Below are 18,855 nucleotides of genomic sequence, written 5' to 3' on the forward strand. Positions count from 1 at the left end.
ATTATTTTAATTTTTTATTCCAAATGACAATTTCTTTATTACTTTAGCTTAATATATTCGAAAATAATTTTTGTTGCATTATGCATGTTGGATAAATGAACTTTTCTTTGTTGTTTAAATGAAATTCAATTTCTTTTCGGCCATAGTATGGGGCTGACACAAGCGTTCGGAGAATTCTTCGGTGCCAAGGAAATTGCTGAAATCGATGGTTTCATCACGGCCAGTAATCACATCCAAATGAAGTCGGCTTGATGGCAAGAATGGCAAACGTCCAACCTTTTTATATGCTTGCATTTCCATCATGATTCGCATTGGTGCAGCTATACCTTCGTTACGTCGCAACATTTGCAAATTGGTCTCAAGTTCACGCTGTGCAAATGTTTCTTCAGATGCTTTTAATGGATGGTCACTGAGTGATCGAGTTGTTACCTTGATTTTATCAGCCATTTCTTTTTGTATTTTTAGCAAAACAATACTTGTGTTGAATTTTCGGAATTGAAGTGATAGTTCGGTTTGTATTCAGTATGACAAATCACTTTTTGTTGTCTTTCCATACAAACATAAAGGTTGTCTCGGTTGAGATGTTTGACATTTCTCATATTACGTATTCTGTATTTTTACAAATACGCATACGTATACGTATCTAACCAATAACGTAAGTAATAAAATAAATTTGCCGACCAATTTAAAATGGAATCGATTTTTTTATTTTTCGGGAATTTTTTTATAACATTATATATTTCTCATGCTTTAATTTGCTTTTGAATACTTGATCCAGTTTACGGCAATTCAAAAAAAAAATACTTAGAATACGTTTAACGCACAAATTAACAAAATAAAATGAAATAAAATATAATGTAGATGAATTCATATGGTGTAATTCAATGTGCAGCAATGCTCAATGGCTCAATTTGGTATGGATCTATTTTGTTTTTGATGCTCGTTCGGGGAGAATTCGGGTTGGTTGCAATGAACTGCGTGGCCGTTTCGTTTTCGGTTCAATGCTGCCGTAATCAGAATTTTCTTTTTCTGATGTTTCTTCAAACAAAGCATTGGGGTTGTAAAGCTTACGGGCTCGTGAACGCTTTGTTCGTCTTTTTGGTTTCTTTTCTCGTAGCCGCCTCTGTACCTCCTCATATTCCAATAGTTCTGCGCTGGGCGGTTTTCTAAAACGTGGACGTTTTCGGTTCACATCACGGGGTGCCATATGTATGGGCTGCATTGACATTTTGATTTCTTCTATACGCTGAAATTGACAATAATAAACATGTTTTAATTTTTTTTCAATGAATTGAAAAACCAGTTCTATCACCTTTTGAAACCGTTCGTTTGCAGTTCTTGGCGATAGTTCTCGAATAATGGATTCATCCGAATGAAATTCAATTGGCTGTGGTAATGATGGTGTAGCCTGAATGTTTGTTTTTTTAACTTTTTTTGATGTTTTACTTCGACTTTTATGTGCCAGATCATTTGGTTTCATTCGTGTTAATTTTAAATGCGGTTGCCATTGCCACGACATATAGTCTATTCCAGACGCATCAATCTGGCGATTCATCTTTAGTTCCTTCGATTCGGCCTGATTACTTGAATGAGCTGTGCCTTCAACCTGAATTGATAGAATGGAATATTATTATTATTGCTGTTTTGAGGTTTTCCAATGACTTGCTTCTCTGAAACCGCATGGTCTTAATTTAATTTGATATTACCTTGAAACCACTGAGACTCTTATCGTCATTCATTTTTGTTCCTTTTTCAGTCTGCAATGGCTGGGAATAGTCTTCGATCGAATCATCACTTATTTCGATTATGTCGCCGCACTCGGTTGCTTCATCGTCAATTTGTATGGGCTCAAGTTCAGAATATTGTTCAATAACAACGTAATTGTTGTTTTCTACTTTACTTGAATCATTATAATTTGTATTGACCATTTGTTGAAGCCGCAAACTGTGAGAAACAGAAACTTGATTCGATAGATTCGGTTGATTTTCGGATGTTTTGTCGCTGACAACTTTAATCGGTGTGCTATGATTGTTCGAACTCATATTCTTAAAAATTGACTCTTCCAACACATTTGATTGCACTTCGATACCGTTGGATTTTATCATTTCTGCTACAAATAGAGACGAGAAAAATAGCAGACAAGATCACCGTGAATATTAAATAGTACAATCTCAGTTTTGGATATAATCTCAACCGAAGTTATTGTTGCACCGAAAAATCACTGTTTCGTTTTTGACAGTAGAACATACAAAAATTTCGCGCTTTTACACGAAAAAAAAAATACTGTCAAAATACGCATTTTGAAATGCCATTCAGTTGAAATAAAACAACAACACACGTTTCAATATATATTACGACATATTTATACAATTGAATCGGTAAGAATATATTGGAAATAGGTATCGATATCACTTGCATTGAAGTATATAGAAATCCTTAATCATGTCAATATCCATACCTGATCTATCCCACTTTTTTCTGAAATGCAGTGAAATAGAATAACTGATAAAGAAGTGCAAAATAAGAAAAACTCGTTTTAAAGCGCACACTCTAAACACTTTTGACGATTCTCCTTTAACAAGATTGTTTGTTGTGCATTTATATGAGTGTGTCTTTCTTCCGAAACACTTGAATCGTCATAAGAATCAAAGCAGACGGCACACAAGTTTGTGTATAACAACATATTCATTGAGCATATATGTATGGCAACACCAAAATTGTTAGCACAGTTCACATTGCCAAACTAAACAATTCAGAATTTAACATTGATTATCAACAAATATCAAAAATACATTTGTTTCTCTCGAATCGTTTAGCACGGCAACAAACTAATTGAAATCAAGTTTTTTTTTCACAATTGAAAAGACATGAAGAAAATGTCGCTCTACGGTAATTGTTTATCGTATTTCAAAACTATCAGTTTTACCCATGTATATGTGTCGCATGCACATACAAACGAAAGACACTCCGAACATTAAGTTGAAAAAAAAAAACGTTCGCAGAAAGTGTGTTGGTCGAACAACAGCCAAAGCAAGTAGCTAAACCGTTGTTGCACCGATTTGCTTTGAACTTACACTTGAAACGCAGCAATGACAATCAACTTAACTAGTTAGCACGACATTTAAAAGTTTTATTGTTTATATTGTATTGGTGTAGTGGTCGGGACTTTTTAAGCGACTCATCACACAACTTGCAACTGATGGTGTTTATCGAGACATTTATAAATAAAATAAATAAATAGCAGTGTTTTCTTCTAAACAGATACTATTCGATCTTGAAGAATTTTTGTTACATCAAACTAGAATGATATTGAAAATAATGGGAAAGCGCACGTTATATTTATTTGTGATAGTTTTGTGTTGTTTATTTCAATTGGGTTTGATGCAACAATATCGCAGAAAAATTCAAAGTGAAACACGCATAAAATTGCCAAGCGACATTGCATTTACGCACGAAAGCAATGGAGATATTGAGGGTGAAGCTTGTTTTAATTTGGTTCGTCATACAAACGGTATTTGTACGTTGCCGAATCAATGTCCAGAGGCGATACGTGATTTTCAAAAGGGAATTCAACCGCAGATTTGTAATTACAAAGGTCATTTACCAATCATTTGCTGCCCACGTTCAAAAAAACCGGTCAACGTTCCCATCCAATTTCCCATATCGTCAACTTTGAGACCTGCAGCACAACCGAACATTCCATTAACACCAATACCAACGGAAACCGTATCATCGTTGCCAGTAAATCCACCATCACCATCACCACCACAACCTTCATCACCCAATTCTGACAAATCATCACGCGTCAGTGAACAGAAATGCAAACAATATATGAAATTAATGATTGAAGAAAGTGTTGTTACTACATTATCACTGAATCCGGAAAATCGAACCGTACAAAAAACCAAATGTGCCAAATCAAGTAGCGAAGGATTTATAGTAGGTGGAATGAAATCTGAAGCAGGTGAATTTCCGCACATGGCTGTTATTGGGTGGCAACAAGATGAAAATGGTCCAATCAATTGGAATTGTGGCGGTTCGTTAATAAGGTATTAAACATTAGATTGGACATACAATTTTATGACAATATGATGAATTGATGAATCATATTTTTATTTTATTTTCAATTTAGTTATCGTTTTGTTCTCTCAGCGGCTCATTGTGTTTCCTGGCGTGGAATAAAACCGAAAATTATTCGATTGGGTGCACAAAATCTTAATAAATCACATGATTCTAATGTTGTTGATTTTGGCATAGCACAAGCAATGCGTCATCCGAGCTATAAACCTTCATCAAAATACCATGATATTGCTTTATTCGAATTGGATCGAGACGTTCACATAAGTGATTACATTAGACCAGCTTGTTTATGGCAACGATTTGATGTTAATTATACGAGTGGAGTTGCAACTGGCTGGGGATTAACTCGCGATCGAGGCCGTCCATCGGACGAATTGCTTAAAGTTCAATTAAATATCATTACAAATGAACGATGTGATGGGTTTTACCAACGATTTGGTGCTTTGAAAAATGGCATAATCGACTCACAATTTTGTGCCGGTCATGATACCGAAGAAAGAGACACGTGCAACGGAGATTCAGGTAAATACCTAATTTTCAAAACTAATAATATTAAGTAACCACATCATTTACATAATTTTCAATTGATTAATGAATGCAAAAATTAAATTACAGGCGGTCCAATGCAAGTTGCAACACCGAACTCAGACTGCACATATCATTTGATTGGCGTAACGAGTTTTGGCCAGGGTTGTGGAAATGGATATGGCGTTTATACACGCGTTTCAGAGTATTTAGATTGGATTGAAAGTGTTGTTTGGAAAGATTCAAACTAATTATACGGAGTAGGACATGAAAATTCAATTGATTTCATCTGATTGAAACAATTATTTTCATTTTATAAATTTAAAGATACTGAATATTCTTTTTTGACATTTACTATTTTATGGTATGCATAATGTTTGCATAAACTCTATTTTCAAAGAACAAAAATTGTATTTTTTCTTCAAAAAAATAAATAAATAAGAGAAAAAACAAATGTTCGAACGATTTCATTAAAACGAAAAACAGTATCGGAATGCTATTATGAACAGACCTTAATTCGATGTATGAAATACGTAAAACACAATACGAAACCGCATTGACATTTCGTAGTCGAATGTGATCTGTCAAACGTCAACTTCCGCGTACCAATACGTACCATATCCAACGTGTACTGAGTGCCATATTGAAAACCTTCTTTTCGTGTCACCATTGAAACCGCGAACACATATTTCGTGCTGGTGCGGTGTTTTGAGTAAAGATTATTTAAAATGGTGAGCATTAATCCAAATAATATTAACTGCAATCAATAGTGGGCAGTGTGCTGATTTCAAATCTATAAATATTTTAATAGTTTCTCAAGTGATTCCCCAAATTAATTTTGATTAAAAATTTGATTTTTCAAAATCCATTCTTTTTCACCATAGCTATACCGTGTAACCTCAAATATGATCCTATTGTATTCAATTGCACCAAAGAAGTTTAGGTGGAAAAATTAAGTGAATAAATTGTAATATTGTGTTTTATTGTTTTATTTCACAGGGTTTCGTTAAAGTCGTTAAGAACAAACAATACTTCAAGCGTTACCAAGTTAAATTCAAGCGGCGCCGTGAGGGAAAGACCGACTACTATGCTCGTAAACGCTTGATTTTCCAAGACAAAAACAAGTACAATACCCCCAAATACCGTTTGATTGTTCGTTTGTCCAATCGCGATGTTACTGCCCAAATTGCATACTCACGTATCGAAGGTGATCGCGTTGTATGCGCTGCCTACTCGCACGAATTGCCGAAATACGGTGTCAAGGTAAGTACAAAACATGTGATCTACAGTTATATGATTTTTTTCTGCAACGATTACATTCATAATTTTTTGTGTTTACTTTCATAAATAGGTTGGTTTAACCAACTATGCTGCATCATACTGTACTGGTTTGTTGGTGGCTCGCCGTATTTTGCAAAAATTGGGCTTGGACTCACTTTACAGTGGTTGCACCGAAGTTACAGGTTAGTTATAACCGTCATCAAAATCATCTAATATAATTTTACAGAGCAATAAATATTCACGCCGTTTATTCTCTTTCAATCGTTTGTAGGTGAAGAGTACAACGTTGAGCCATTGGACGATGGTCCAGGTGCTTTCCGTTGTTTCTTAGATGTTGGTTTGGCACGTACCTCAACTGGTGCTCGTTGCTTCGGCGCCATGAAAGGAGCTGTTGATGGTGGTTTAAACATACCACATTCAGTCAAACGTTTCCCAGGATACAGTGCTGAGTCAAAGAGCTTCAATGCTTCAGTTCACCGTGCTCACATCTTCGGTCAACACGTTGCCGACTACATGCGTACTTTGGAAGAAGAAGACAACGAAGCCTTCAAACGTCAATTCAGCCGCTACATTAACTTGGGCATTCGCGCTGATGATGTAAGTACAATTTTTTACTATTTTTCTTTGATCCATCAACGCAACGATGCAGTTTGTGTTCATACAATTAAATGTCATTTTTTTATGCTTTACGTCCATTTCCTAATTACCGAAATCACATGTCTTCGTACAATTTCGGTGCCGAAAATGGACTACAGCAACCATTAGAAATAATCTGTTCGATGTTCTTTTATCCAAATATATTGAACGTCCTGAGATTAAATCACATTCTCATCCGCAATAAAAAAAAAAACATATGAATTTGGTGTAATATTGAAAATTAATGCATATTTTGTATGTTATTCTATTTTCAGTTGGAAAGCATCTACAAAAAAGCTCACGCTTCCATTCGCGCTGATCCTTCACACCAAAAGAAGGAACACAAGAAACCCGCTACCAAGAAACGCTGGAACGAACCCAAACTTACACTTCAACAACGTAAGGATAAGGTTGCTGCACGCAAAGCGGCTTTCATTGCCAAGCTCAAGGCAGAAGCTGAAGCATAAACGAACCGTTTGCATTCGAATTGCATCTAGCAAAAAATATGAATTCATATTAAACAAGTTCTTTTTATTTTATTATAATATCCATTATATATAATGCATATATATCAATACACAAATAATCACGATCAATGTGTTTATTGAATAAAATAAAAAAAACATCGCTGAGAAAAAAACATTAAATAAATTAGTTAAGTTCTTTTTGGCAATTTTAATTTATTATATAAGAAATAAAACACAGAAGAAACATTATATTGTTTCATATAACTTAAAACGTCTTTTTTGGCGCACATCACTCAACTTTTCATCACTCAATGCGGATTGCATTCAATAAATGGTAAAGTATAAAATTAATTTTGCATTTGGTTCAACTTCATCGGCTGCACCACGGTAATACTTTTCTTGTGATATTTTTCACACAATTGATTTTCAGCATTACTTATCGATCTGTTTTGATTGTTTTTTTTTTTGTCATTTACTTGTCTTCATCCTTTCAAAATTTCATACCGAAATTCGAAAAGTTGAACAACTTTATAGCAGCATATCTTTTCTGAATTATCTTCATGCTCAAGTATGCGTATGGTTATAAGTGTCCAATGAACTGAGGTTATATCGCCTTTATCTTCATTTTTACCTTAAGATTAAAAGTTAAAAAGTTCCGATTATGAACAGAATTTGTATTTCACGAATAATTTAATATTTTTATGAGCTTTTCCTGTTCGCCTCGATTTTTGTTTCCTTTTTCTTTAATTCGGTAACCGAAATTTGAAAGGTAATTGGAACAATTTGAATTTTATTTAAACAGAAACCAACCCATGGATTGCATAATCAAAACATTCGATTGCTACTTTCACTTAGAAATTTTCTTCTCAATTTAAGGCTCATTTGCGCACAAAATGCATTTTTAAGTAAAATAAACAGACATTAGGTTTGAGCTATGGATATAGCGGCCGCTATTTCATAGGTGCTATTCATAGGCGCTATTTATCTCGTTTTAATGCATTTATGCATATTGTGCGTTATTTTCTACATCTCTCTCGTACTCACATTCAAATGTACAAAAGAATAGTAGGCTATGATATTCCTACTCGGTGTTACACACAGCACACGAATTAAATAGCGCCTATGAATAGCACCTATAAAATAGCAGCCGCTATATGCATAGCTCGAGCCTAATGTCTGAAAATAAATAATGAATATGGCAATAACTAGCGAGAATTGTGAAAGACCTCTCTCACTTTCTGTCTGCACTCATCAAAAGCATTACTTTTAAGGGTATTTTATTTGCATTACTTTTAAGGGTAAATCCATGAAAAAAAAAATCCAAATTACTGTAATAAAACGACGGAAAAAAGAAAAAAATCTTTTTTGTATTATTCTATATTATGAAAATTCGGTCAAATCCGAATGAATCAGGGTGACTTGGCTAGCTTAATCAAACATCAAGCAATATTCAAGGAAAAATCATGAGTTCAATATTTTAACTTGATTTAAATTTCGCTGGATCGCTTTGGTTCGTTAACAGAAAGGATTAATAACATTGATACAGTTTTCAAAGCCATAAAAAGATTGGTGGAGTAATGGTGGAGTTCTTCTTGAAAGTCCTACTATTTTTTGTGTACAATAGTATACTGATTTGATTTGTGAAAATCGAACATTCGAAAAAGTTTATTAAAATGTTGGTGATGTGATTAACTTTCTAAAATAGTGGTTCAATCAACTGGTGGTTCGGGACCCGCTGGGGTCCGCGCAGTCTTCTAAAATGGGCCGCTAGCATATGAGTGTCCAATCAATTTAAAAATTAAAATTTAACGAACAAGGAACCATTTGTATACTTCAAATATAATTGTTGCATCAAAGCGTAAATTAAGCTGTTTTGTTCAGTAGAGTTTTTTTCCTAATCGTGATCCTTGAGTTCGCCCCAACAAAACATGATAGTTTTAAGATCATTTCACTTTGATTTGCGGCCAAATTTTGATTAAATCGATTTTTTAGCTAAAAACTTTTTAGGAAATAAACAAAATAAAAAATATATACACCAAAGCGATAGTTTTGACTGTTTGACACAAGAATGAATGTCACTGATCATGAAAATGTGAATGTGGAAACGTATTTACTTTTTATAAATCGTATAATATGTTAGCAGGCTTTGTTTATATCAAATTGCAGTACGGCGAAACGCATGCTGTTGAGTTTGCCTTACGGAATCAAGTTCTTGTGAATGTTTTCATTGTGTTGATATGCTCACGATGTGATGCTGATATGCGATGCGTTTTCTCTATTCGTAAAAGTCTTTGTTATGAAGTGACTGGATGTGTTTTACTCCTACATCTATATCTTGATGAATTCGGTTCTAGACACGATGTTCCCTCCCAATCAATTAGTTTGAAGACTAAATAGTAAATACATAATGTGAGATAACATATGATATATTTGCATCACATTCGAGCAAGTCACTTTCGAGTATCTTATTGAAACATATACCATTTTTTGTGCATAATTTGTGCCTAACAAATCCACATCGCACCGAATTTGTGCATGCAGGGGTAGCTCAGTAGTCCACTTCACTAATATTCTCTAAAACCACACAATGAGCGAAAATCGATTCGGATTAAAGAAGCCATAAGAAAACCATAGATTTATTGCCTAAAACGATAAAAAATGAAATTCGCATATAGTTGGCGCTGCATTTTTCTGTGACGATGAAAATAACACCAAAAATAGAGTTAAATAGAGTGCGTAACTCATTTTGAGGGGTAAAGCCTCTACTAGCACCGCAAGTGCGAGTAAGCGTACTCGAATACTTGTTTTTGTGAAGATATAGTGTATCTTATGAAGTGATAAGGATTAATCAAGTTTTACATTTATAACCCAATTTTATTTTGAAATTCAAACTTCAATTAAAAGTACATTCATGCAAAAATGCTTATAATCACTTTATTGGATATTTTTACTAAAAACCATTATTTTTTTACTTACTAATAGCAAAAATAGTGAAATTTGCGTGCTGCAGCAAAACCAAATGCTTTATTCCAATCGCGTGTTCTTTTTAATTCAAGCATTATGTCCATCATGTGATTCAATGGCAATGCTTTATTCATTCCACATCTACGATACTGTTTCAAGGGAAGACGTGCATGACGAATGATAAAAAACCGATATCCATTGCCAAGAATTGAATCTTTTGCTTTGGCAATTGATAATGGTTTTTTATCACCGCGATTAATAATGCTGCTAATTACGTAATGATCATCGTTATTGTACTCTCTCGATGCGTTTGGTGAATCGGGCGTGAGTATGACGAGTTTTTCTTTCTCGTATAATGACTTTATTGGATATTTTTACTAAAAACCAATGAATTTTCACTCATGCTTCGTAAGCTTCGATCGATGAAGTTAATCAGTCCAAGTTCATCGGTCTGAATGCACAATTTTTTAAAGGAATCTTTAGGAATTTGTTGCATTGCTTTCAAGACGGCATATAGTTTTGCATGGTTCGGTGATTGCCAGCGGTCAACACTTCCTTGTGAATTCCTATAGATGACGCAATATCAACCATGGCTTATATATAGTAAGCCATAGACCACTCGTTTGTTTACATTGTTGAATTTAATCATTTGGTTTTAAAGCAAACTCAAATTAAAAATTGTCGTGGAAATTTCACAAATTGATTTTTATTGGGATTTTAAATTGTTTAGGAAACCGATAAATTTATATAACAAAGAAATATTACAAACAATAGTAACCAAAAATCCAAATTGGAACCACCCTTTTGCGGTTTTATGTCGAAAACAGCGTTGTGCGATAAAAGCACCGACCCATCCACCCAACAGGCTAAGCAAATGAAGGTTAACTTCTGATACGCGATTTTTTCGCGCTCTTTTAGGTCTCATAGACTCTTCTTTATCGTATTTGTACACAAAAATGGTGACTACATTCAAGAGAATATACCACACAGCTATATAGCTCCATGGAATATAATCATCAAGAAATTTCTGGATATTCATGATAGATTTTAATATTTAAAATGGCAGCACAAAGTTTTCTAAAAAAATAAGTTAAATACGCATTAATTAAATTACTTTTGTTAAAAAAAATAGTTTTCACAGTATGAAAGACTCTTTTAATATTGAATATTTCACAATAATATTTCATTCTTACTTATAATGTCAGTTTTTTCACTTTCTCTTTCTTTTAAATTTATTCTTTCGGCATTTATAAAAACAAAATGATTGTTATGAAACAAAAATAAAATAAAATCTATAAAATATACAAACCAAAGTAATTAAATTGTTTGACGACAATCATTCGATAACAAAGGAAGAAATGCGTGTGAACTTAAATACACATTACGAGGTTTGTATATATCAAGTTGCGGTGGGGCGTTACGCTTATTGTAGCGTTTTCTATACGGATTCCAGTTATTACGTTCCGAATACGCAATGCGTTTTGTGCCAATATACTTATTTGTGCATTGTGAATTCTTTTTTAGTATATAAGACCATACCGTGTGGTCCATACATTGCATTTCTTTTGGTTGTGTAAAAAAAAGCATATCGTAACCAACACGTAAAGAATTGAATGCGTTGGTCGATTTTCGCCAAGAAGAAAAAGAATCCATATCACTGTTAATATGAATAAAATCGATGGAAATTCAAAAAAAAAACGTTCATTTGTATTATTCGGGTATTCGAGGCCGGGTGAGTTTTTGGCCTGGTTTTGGCATCGAAATCCAGGAATAATTCGGGTGACCTGGATGGCTTAATCATCAAGCAATATTCGAGTAAAAAATGGCGCATTTCAAAAATCTTGGGTTCGATCTTTCTATTTATCAGGAACTTGGTTCAAATTTCGCAGAGGATGTACATTGATACAGTTTTTACATTTAAATATGCCATTTTTTGTATAAAAAATAAATAAAGTCGAAAAATACAAATCCTCAAATTTACTTAAAGTTGAACAAGTGAACAAATCAACATTAGAAATTATAAGATCGTGCTCAAAATGTTCATAGAAGAATTTGTGAGGCATGCTCATTTTTCGCCATAAAAGGAATGGTAGAGTTCTTCTTGAAAGTCCTACTATTTGTACACAATAGTTTACTGATTTGATTTGTGAGAATTGAACATTCGAAAGATTTAATCAAAATATTGGTGAAGTGATTTACTTTTAAAAATAACCAAATAATAACTTTTTCTAGCGGTCTATCCGATTTAATTATGAATTTTTTAAGATTTGAAGCCGTTTTTATGCTAAGTTTAACTAAAAATGAGTGTTCCAACAAGCGTCACTCCAAGGAAAGAAGTATGTTACCCATGTAGGAAAAAAATATCGTTTTTGCAAAGTAATGAAACGAAAACCGCAATAACACCTTTTTACTTGAATTTGAATTCTAAATTTGAATACTAAAATAATGAAGTGACTTACAATATCAAAGTGTTGAAAAGACTGAAATAAACAAACATGATTTTCAAAACCGAAATGAAACGATCATATTTTAATAGTTCAATGATTTTTATTTTTTGTATTTTTTTGTTTCGCTTTATTTTTATTTTTTTTTATGAATTTGAAATTTGTATTCTGCAGTGTTAGCTGGTTTTCTTTTTCACTGACTGTTCGTCTCATACAATTCATATTTCCATAGACAATAAGGATAGTTATTACAGTATCATCGTTTATCGTCAACATCAGTAATCGATCAATAATCGGTTTAAAAATTTGCGCAATCTATGTCAAAAAAAGATTCACTGTTATTAGTTTAACTGAATTTTAGTTCAGCATTGTGTCCGGTTGCAAAAGACTCTCTTATGAACTAAAAAAAGCTAGCGAAAAATGTATCACTGGCGCATCTATTAATGTTTGTTTTTTAAAATGTTACATGTTCGTTATGAATTTGAAGCAGTGTGTCTTGTCTTGTTTTGTCTTCAAAAGTGAGTTTTGTTTTATAGAAAAAGAAATTGGCGAATTTCATTCATCTTCCAACATTGAAAATAAGTTCTTTTCTTGTCATTCTGTAACTTACAAGTTAAAATCTGCCACTGCATATAGCTTATTAAATCTCCATGCAATATCAGACAGCGATTACGTACCGCTTTATCGTGTATGAAATCTTTGACAACAAATTCTATTTCCACTTTAAGTTTGAACCCTTAACCTATGAGTTAAATGCTCATGTATTTGAACATCATCTGGCCAATGAACTTACTGTCAATTGTTTCATATAAAATAAATTGGGTCCAAATGTCTGCCAAAATTTACAAATGTCAGATTTTCATTTCCAAGTTAAATCGAGAAATTGCTTATTTTCAATTTTGCTGAGAGGTTCGGATGATCGCGATTTGGCTATAAAACAATTAGATTGTTGAAATTGTTTTGCTGCGTTTAATATATAGTACTTTGAGTCACGGGCGGCTTGTTTTAGTTTAAAACTTTTCGTTAGCTTCAAAATTGTGTTTTTGTAACAATGATAATAACTTGTAATATACATTTGCACTTCACCAATCAATATGTACACATTCTCGATTCTCAGTTTATTATTATTTTTTAATGCAAAATGTAGAAATAGGTACGAATCATGCTCATTTAAAAAAAAACGGTAACAGTTTTACATTCAAATGGATAGTGATAATAGATGGAAAAATAGAAGAGATTTTGATGCATTTTTTTTTTCAATTATTTATTACTTGTTTTTGTTATTCTCTCAAGAAAAAAAAAACGTGTTTAAGCTATTTGCTTTTTGGACGTAGAGAATTAAATCGATGAAATAGTATAATTTACAGTTCGTGCAAAATGAGAAAAAATAACAACCAAACAAACTAACAAATTTCATTCATTTTAGCATTAGAATGTGCACTAAGTTAAACTGAAACACTTATGAAATTTGTCCGTTTTCCTCTATATCGTTTTTGTTCTGTTTTTTTTTTTTGGTATCATTCAAATTTTCTCCTGTTTTTTTTTTTCTTTTCGGCCATTCTGATTTTTTTATGCATTATAGTACAGAATTCGAATAGAAATTGACATATTTCACTGCGAGAAGTGCATCGATTTACATTTGATTTTGCGTTTTCTTGGTTTCAACCGTTCTCTTGATCGGTTGGATTATGTTTTGATGTTTTCGGCATTTTTTTTAGTAGATATCGTTTTTATTTATGTTCTTTTCTTGCTGTGGCATAACCAAAATGGCTCACGATTGATGGAATTCGTTGCATTTGGTAAGAATCAATTACTGTTACTATCATAGATCAATTCAGGTCCCTGTCTTCTAAGTACTTATATTCAAACGTAAAACCTTCCTTCTTGCGTTGGCCCCATTTTTCGTAGTCGAAATAAATGTAAGTGCCCTGATAGACATGAGAAAAAAAAGACACAAGAAAATGAGTTTAATTTTGATAACATAGTGTATTTGTATTATTAATTTACCTGTTCGAATTCTTCATTGATGATTTTTGGTTCCTCATGTCGTTGGAACCACATCATGTACTTTGTATGGAATCTCCAGCTTTGTTTTTTCAACGCTTTTGCCGCCAAGAATTGCGCCTTTGTTCCTTCCATGTAGTAAAATATAAAAAATCTACCAAGAAAGTCAACGTTAAAATTCAAAAATCGATCAATTTAAAATTTATCTTTCTTTAAATACTTACAGAGTTTCCGTAGAAAGACGTTGGAAAAATTCAAATGTATCCGAATGTGGTAATTGATTCTGCGAAAAGAACACAACATTTTTGTTATAAAATCAATTTCATTTGTTTTTCTCATAGAAATATTCGTTGTTTGAAAGTGATTCTTTTTTAAAAAAAAAAAGATTTTTACCTGAGGATAACTTGCTGGCGTTTGAACTGGTTGTCTTTGAAGATAGGTCCGAAGTCGTTCTGAATCCATGGGAGTCGGTAAATGGTATTCAGCTGCTTCCATCATTTGGAATTGTAGTTGGTGCTCTTTTTTCAGCGGGCATGGGCCAAGCGGTGCAACACCTAACAGCGGTGGTATATGCGCTTCATTTGTACCGGTTCCAATGACATTTGTTTTTAGCAAACTATTCGCATTTATTGCATTGTTATTATGATTGGACCCACTATGTGGTCCATTTGTTTGCATATTTGTGTCGTTGGAAAATAACTGCACACGGCTATCCACAAGCGTTGATGCTAATGATGTACTCGTTTGCAAATTCGATGATGATAATATTGAGTTGTTATCGAGACCAGTTGCGCGATTGATTGCTTCTTGGGCAATCGTTTTGAGCGTTGACATCGAATCCGTATTGGCCAATGAATTCGGAACAATTTGCGGTTGCTTAAGATTTCCCAACGCTGACGAAATCTGTGCAAAATAAAATCGCACCCGATTAAATGATACCGAAAAAATTTCAAGCTTTGCACAGAAAATGAAAAATACATTGATGAGCGAAGTTACTTACAATGGAATTGGTCGGAGATACTGAATTCGTAATCGAATTGTTTATGGTTGTTGATGTTGTAGTTAGGTTGTTATTTGTAATGGAAGTGAAAATCGCATGACTGTCAAGTGCACTAGGGACATTGTTGCCGCTCGTTACCGATGTCAGCAAACCCTGGTGTTGCGATGTAACTACACTATTGCTACTGCTTGTATTGTTATTTTGAATGTTGCTTTGTCGTACAGCTCCGTTTTCGGCATTCGATTGCTGAAAATCCAAAATACATATTAGTTCAATTCAATGTCACCCTTTAAGTGATTGTGTATCAATGAATATTATGTGTACCTGTTGTTGTGATGGATTTATCACAGACGATGCTTGATGCGAGGCAGTCTGATTCGTATGACTCGTTGCCGTAGAGATAGCTGTCGATGCAAATGCTGAATATAGTTGACCTGTTGTGAAAAAAAAAACAAAAGAAAATGTGAACAACTGTCGCCGGCATAAATCGACGAGTGTGCATATTGAATTACCTTCGTTTGTTGTGTGCTGTGATGTACTGTGTTTTGCAACGGCAGCAAACGCAACGGAGGCAGTTGTCGGAATTATGCTGTTTTGTATAGGTTGTTGATCTCGTGTTAAAATGGTTTGTTTATTTGCATGAGAATGGTTTTCATCACGCGCCGAAGATGATTGATTTTGTGAAGAGGCACCGCTACTGACCGTACTAGCCGTTGATGTGACTATAGCGCTTGAAATTGTTGACGGTGTCGTTGACACTCCAGATGTATTCAGTTGTGCTGAAATGGGTGTTGCGGGCGAATTATTATGCGATTGATTCTTAATAGGCGTTGAACACACAGTCTTGCTTTGTGTCGACGACGTACTATTCAGTGTGGAGTTCAGATCCGATTTGTTGGCGCGAACTGCCGTCGGTTTTACGGGCTAATCAATACAAAGGAAGAAATATTAAAGCCAAAATGCATATGATTCTAAATTGATTTCTAAATTTTGAACTTACTGTTACTTTACTTCCAATGGTCAAGTTATCGCTTTTTCCTTTCTTCTCATTGAATTCCACGGAGGTTGATTCATTGATGTGATTGAAATTAGTCGGCGAAACAACCGGACTTGAGCCAGAGATCAGACTGCTTGGTGAATCGCCTGTATCGTTGCTGTTATTGCTATCAGTCGTTGATGGTAAATTGCCACCGGACAATTCTACCTCATCCAGGCCGATGATGTCGTCGTACATGTATGAATTTTCTTCAAAGTCCGGCTCTTGTGATGATTCAATATAATACTCCACATCGTCTTTAATACGCCGCACTTGTTCCACTTCAACACTGTCATTATCAAGCATACGAAGCAGTGTTTCCAGTTTTGCTATGTGAAATTTGTGTCGTTCAAATTTTGTTTTTAAATCATCCATTCGATCTTGTTTGTCTTTGTCGAGTCGCTTCTTCTTGCCCACTACTAGAGATTCCATCTCACTTTCATACAACTCGATTTGTATCTGAAGAGCACTAATCGATGTTGTTAACCACTGTCGCACCTCGTCTTTTACACGTTGAGCAGGATCCAGTTTTTGTGCGGCACCAAGACCTTCTTTTGAATAGGCTTTCGTTTTTGTTTCTCGTTCCACCACTTTGAAACGTTCCATTTGCTGTTGATGAAATTAAATTGAATTGTTTTTTAAATGTTTGAAAGTGAAAAACATGAGAATTAAATTGAAAAAAAAAATGCCTCACCGTTTCGATAAGCCTTCGATTTTCGAGCAGGGAACTTTTATCTTTGATCTCAGCGCTGGCAATCCATGATTTAATCTGATCGCGCAACCGTTGCAACTTTTTGATTTCTTTTTTAAGATCCGCTTCATATTTCTCCTTTTGGTTACTATTCGTAGCATTGTGGACTTTCTGCCAAATATCCTCAAATGTATCAACTCCTTCTGTTACTTTTTTCAGGCATCTGTCTATTTCACCTGTTCAAATTGAAATAAAATATCGTATAAATTCAGTGTTATTCAACAGAATTAAAGCTAAACACTTAGAACCAAAAATGACAAACATTTCACTTTCCACGACATCGTTTTTATATGTCTTCTTTAATGAAATCGATATTATTTTAACACTTTAATTCGCGTCAATTGAAATGTAATGTATAACCGATTATTGTTTGGAGATCAATTGACTCAAACAAAATCAATTCATAATGATCAATCAATAATTATGCTCAATTTTCCCTATTGAAACTACGCCGTTGAAAGACGATTTGACATATACACGTACTGGATTCGAATTGAAAGTGAAAGAGTTTAATTTTATTTGCTCGAACCGAAAAAAAAGTCAAAGCGGCTTTTAACCGCATTGCATTGAATAGAAGTATATAGTCTACGACGTCTATATACAAACACAAGAGTGTTGACAGTTAAGCCAAATAACCCAATACAATTGAGTGTAATTATGTCAATTGTGCAAATTTACAAGAACTTGAAAACGATGCTCATTTGTTTTGTTTCAGCTTCACATCGGTGTGCACATAAGCGCGCACTCACACACACACAAATGCTGGTTGCACGTAATAGCACTGCTTCCTAATTTCATATTACCAAAACGACACACAAGTGCAGACACAGCGAATTACAATATAAGAAAAACACACCAATGAAAAAAAAAGAACTAACAAACCGCAATGGTAATCACAATTCACATCAAAGCCTTATAATGGCTTATATACTAAATGGATATGTTTAATTTTCATCGACGTAATCGAAATATAAACATTTTTAATTCACAAATAAAAACTGAATTAAACACTTGTTTTAAATGGTCAGAATCGATAACCATTATAAACAACACAAGATAAAATGCAAGATTATTCCTTACCTTGCAACTTTCGCGTCGCAGCCATAGCTATGTTAAACTTTTGTATAATAAATACTCAGACATAGTCTACTTATCCACGACAAAATAAAAAATATTATATGCGTTTTGTTGCAGTGACTTATCGAATAGTATGTATACGCTTATTGAGTAAATCGCTGAATTGAATAACGAAGCGAAATAGAAATTGTAAATATTTTGGGCCTTAATTGCGGGAAAAATCCGTAAATTTTGTCGAGGGAGAAAAAACAATTTCGATTATTTTCTACAAAAAAAAATCTGCAGAGAGATGATATTACATCCAAGATGGCTGACTATGTGTTTCATGCGCAACTAAAATGCTTACTGACAGTTCGCGGTTGGACTATTACGAATATTTGAACCGCTCAACAAACGTCACTCTTCAGTGAAACGTAACATTTAAAAAAAAAAAATTAAATGATTTGTTATAGAAAAAAATTTAAATCACTTTACGATGCGAAATGTTCAATAATATCCAGGATGCAACATAATTTATGCATTTGATTTTGATATTCAATTAAAGTGTATCAATGAATATCTCCCGGTGTTCGCATTCAAGTGAAAGATTA

The 18,855-nt window shown here is 33.8% G+C and overlaps 5 protein-coding genes and 1 long non-coding RNA gene across 7 annotated transcripts; 2 read left to right on the plus strand and 4 right to left on the minus strand.

The window, feature by feature from the left end:
- Positions 1–4: 4 nt before the first annotated feature.
- Positions 5–576, minus strand: LOC116337908 (proteasome maturation protein). The gene has a single exon (XM_031762858.1). The coding sequence runs from the start codon at positions 445–447 to the stop codon at positions 115–117; it is 333 nt and encodes a 110-aa protein (XP_031618718.1). The 5' UTR covers positions 448–576; the 3' UTR covers positions 5–114.
- Positions 577–717: 141 nt separating this feature from the next.
- Positions 718–2,619, minus strand: LOC116338074. Of its 2 annotated transcripts, none has more exons than XM_031763131.1 (4): positions 2,459–2,619; positions 1,707–2,107; positions 1,313–1,606; positions 718–1,246 (listed from the first exon to the last, which is right to left on the minus strand). In XM_031763131.1, the coding sequence occupies exons 2-4, from the start codon at positions 2,103–2,105 to the stop codon at positions 923–925; spliced, it is 1,017 nt and encodes a 338-aa protein (XP_031618991.1). In that variant the 5' UTR covers positions 2,106–2,107; positions 2,459–2,619; the 3' UTR covers positions 718–922. The 2 variants fall into 2 exon arrangements, with proteins under 2 accessions (XP_031618991.1, XP_031618990.1); XM_031763130.1 differs by having other exon boundaries at positions 1,707–2,110.
- A 180-nt stretch (positions 2,620–2,799) lies between these two features.
- LOC116338073 (serine protease snake-like) lies at positions 2,800–5,002 on the plus strand. Its single transcript, XM_031763129.1, has 3 exons — positions 2,800–4,049; positions 4,133–4,602; positions 4,696–5,002. The coding sequence occupies exons 1-3, from the start codon at positions 3,304–3,306 to the stop codon at positions 4,854–4,856; spliced, it is 1,377 nt and encodes a 458-aa protein (XP_031618989.1). The 5' UTR covers positions 2,800–3,303; the 3' UTR covers positions 4,857–5,002.
- A 198-nt stretch (positions 5,003–5,200) lies between these two features.
- LOC116338085 (60S ribosomal protein L5) lies at positions 5,201–7,173 on the plus strand. The gene is made up of 5 exons (XM_031763143.1): positions 5,201–5,336; positions 5,605–5,868; positions 5,957–6,068; positions 6,158–6,483; positions 6,798–7,173. The coding sequence occupies exons 1-5, from the start codon at positions 5,334–5,336 to the stop codon at positions 6,987–6,989; spliced, it is 897 nt and encodes a 298-aa protein (XP_031619003.1). The 5' UTR covers positions 5,201–5,333; the 3' UTR covers positions 6,990–7,173.
- Positions 7,174–10,631: 3,458 nt separating this feature from the next.
- Positions 10,632–11,640, minus strand: LOC116338233. Its single transcript, XR_004200859.1, has 2 exons — positions 11,263–11,640; positions 10,632–11,030 (listed from the first exon to the last, which is right to left on the minus strand). It is a non-coding gene; the product is annotated as an uncharacterized LOC116338233 (long non-coding RNA).
- Positions 11,641–13,898: 2,258 nt separating this feature from the next.
- LOC116338026 (CCR4-NOT transcription complex subunit 3) lies at positions 13,899–18,573 on the minus strand. The gene is made up of 10 exons (XM_031763052.1): positions 18,269–18,573; positions 17,132–17,364; positions 16,402–17,046; positions 15,914–16,325; positions 15,726–15,835; positions 15,402–15,647; positions 14,795–15,304; positions 14,626–14,684; positions 14,405–14,555; positions 13,899–14,325 (listed from the first exon to the last, which is right to left on the minus strand). The coding sequence occupies exons 1-10, from the start codon at positions 18,291–18,293 to the stop codon at positions 14,227–14,229; spliced, it is 2,490 nt and encodes an 829-aa protein (XP_031618912.1). The 5' UTR covers positions 18,294–18,573; the 3' UTR covers positions 13,899–14,226.
- Between the last annotated feature and the right edge of the window lie 282 nt (positions 18,574–18,855).

The sequence above is a fragment of the Contarinia nasturtii genome, unplaced genomic scaffold (assembly GCF_009176525.2).
Source record: "Contarinia nasturtii isolate CC-2019 unplaced genomic scaffold, AAFC_CNas_1.1 Cnas_scaffold_350, whole genome shotgun sequence".
Taxonomy (NCBI): Eukaryota; Metazoa; Arthropoda; class Insecta; order Diptera; family Cecidomyiidae; genus Contarinia; species Contarinia nasturtii.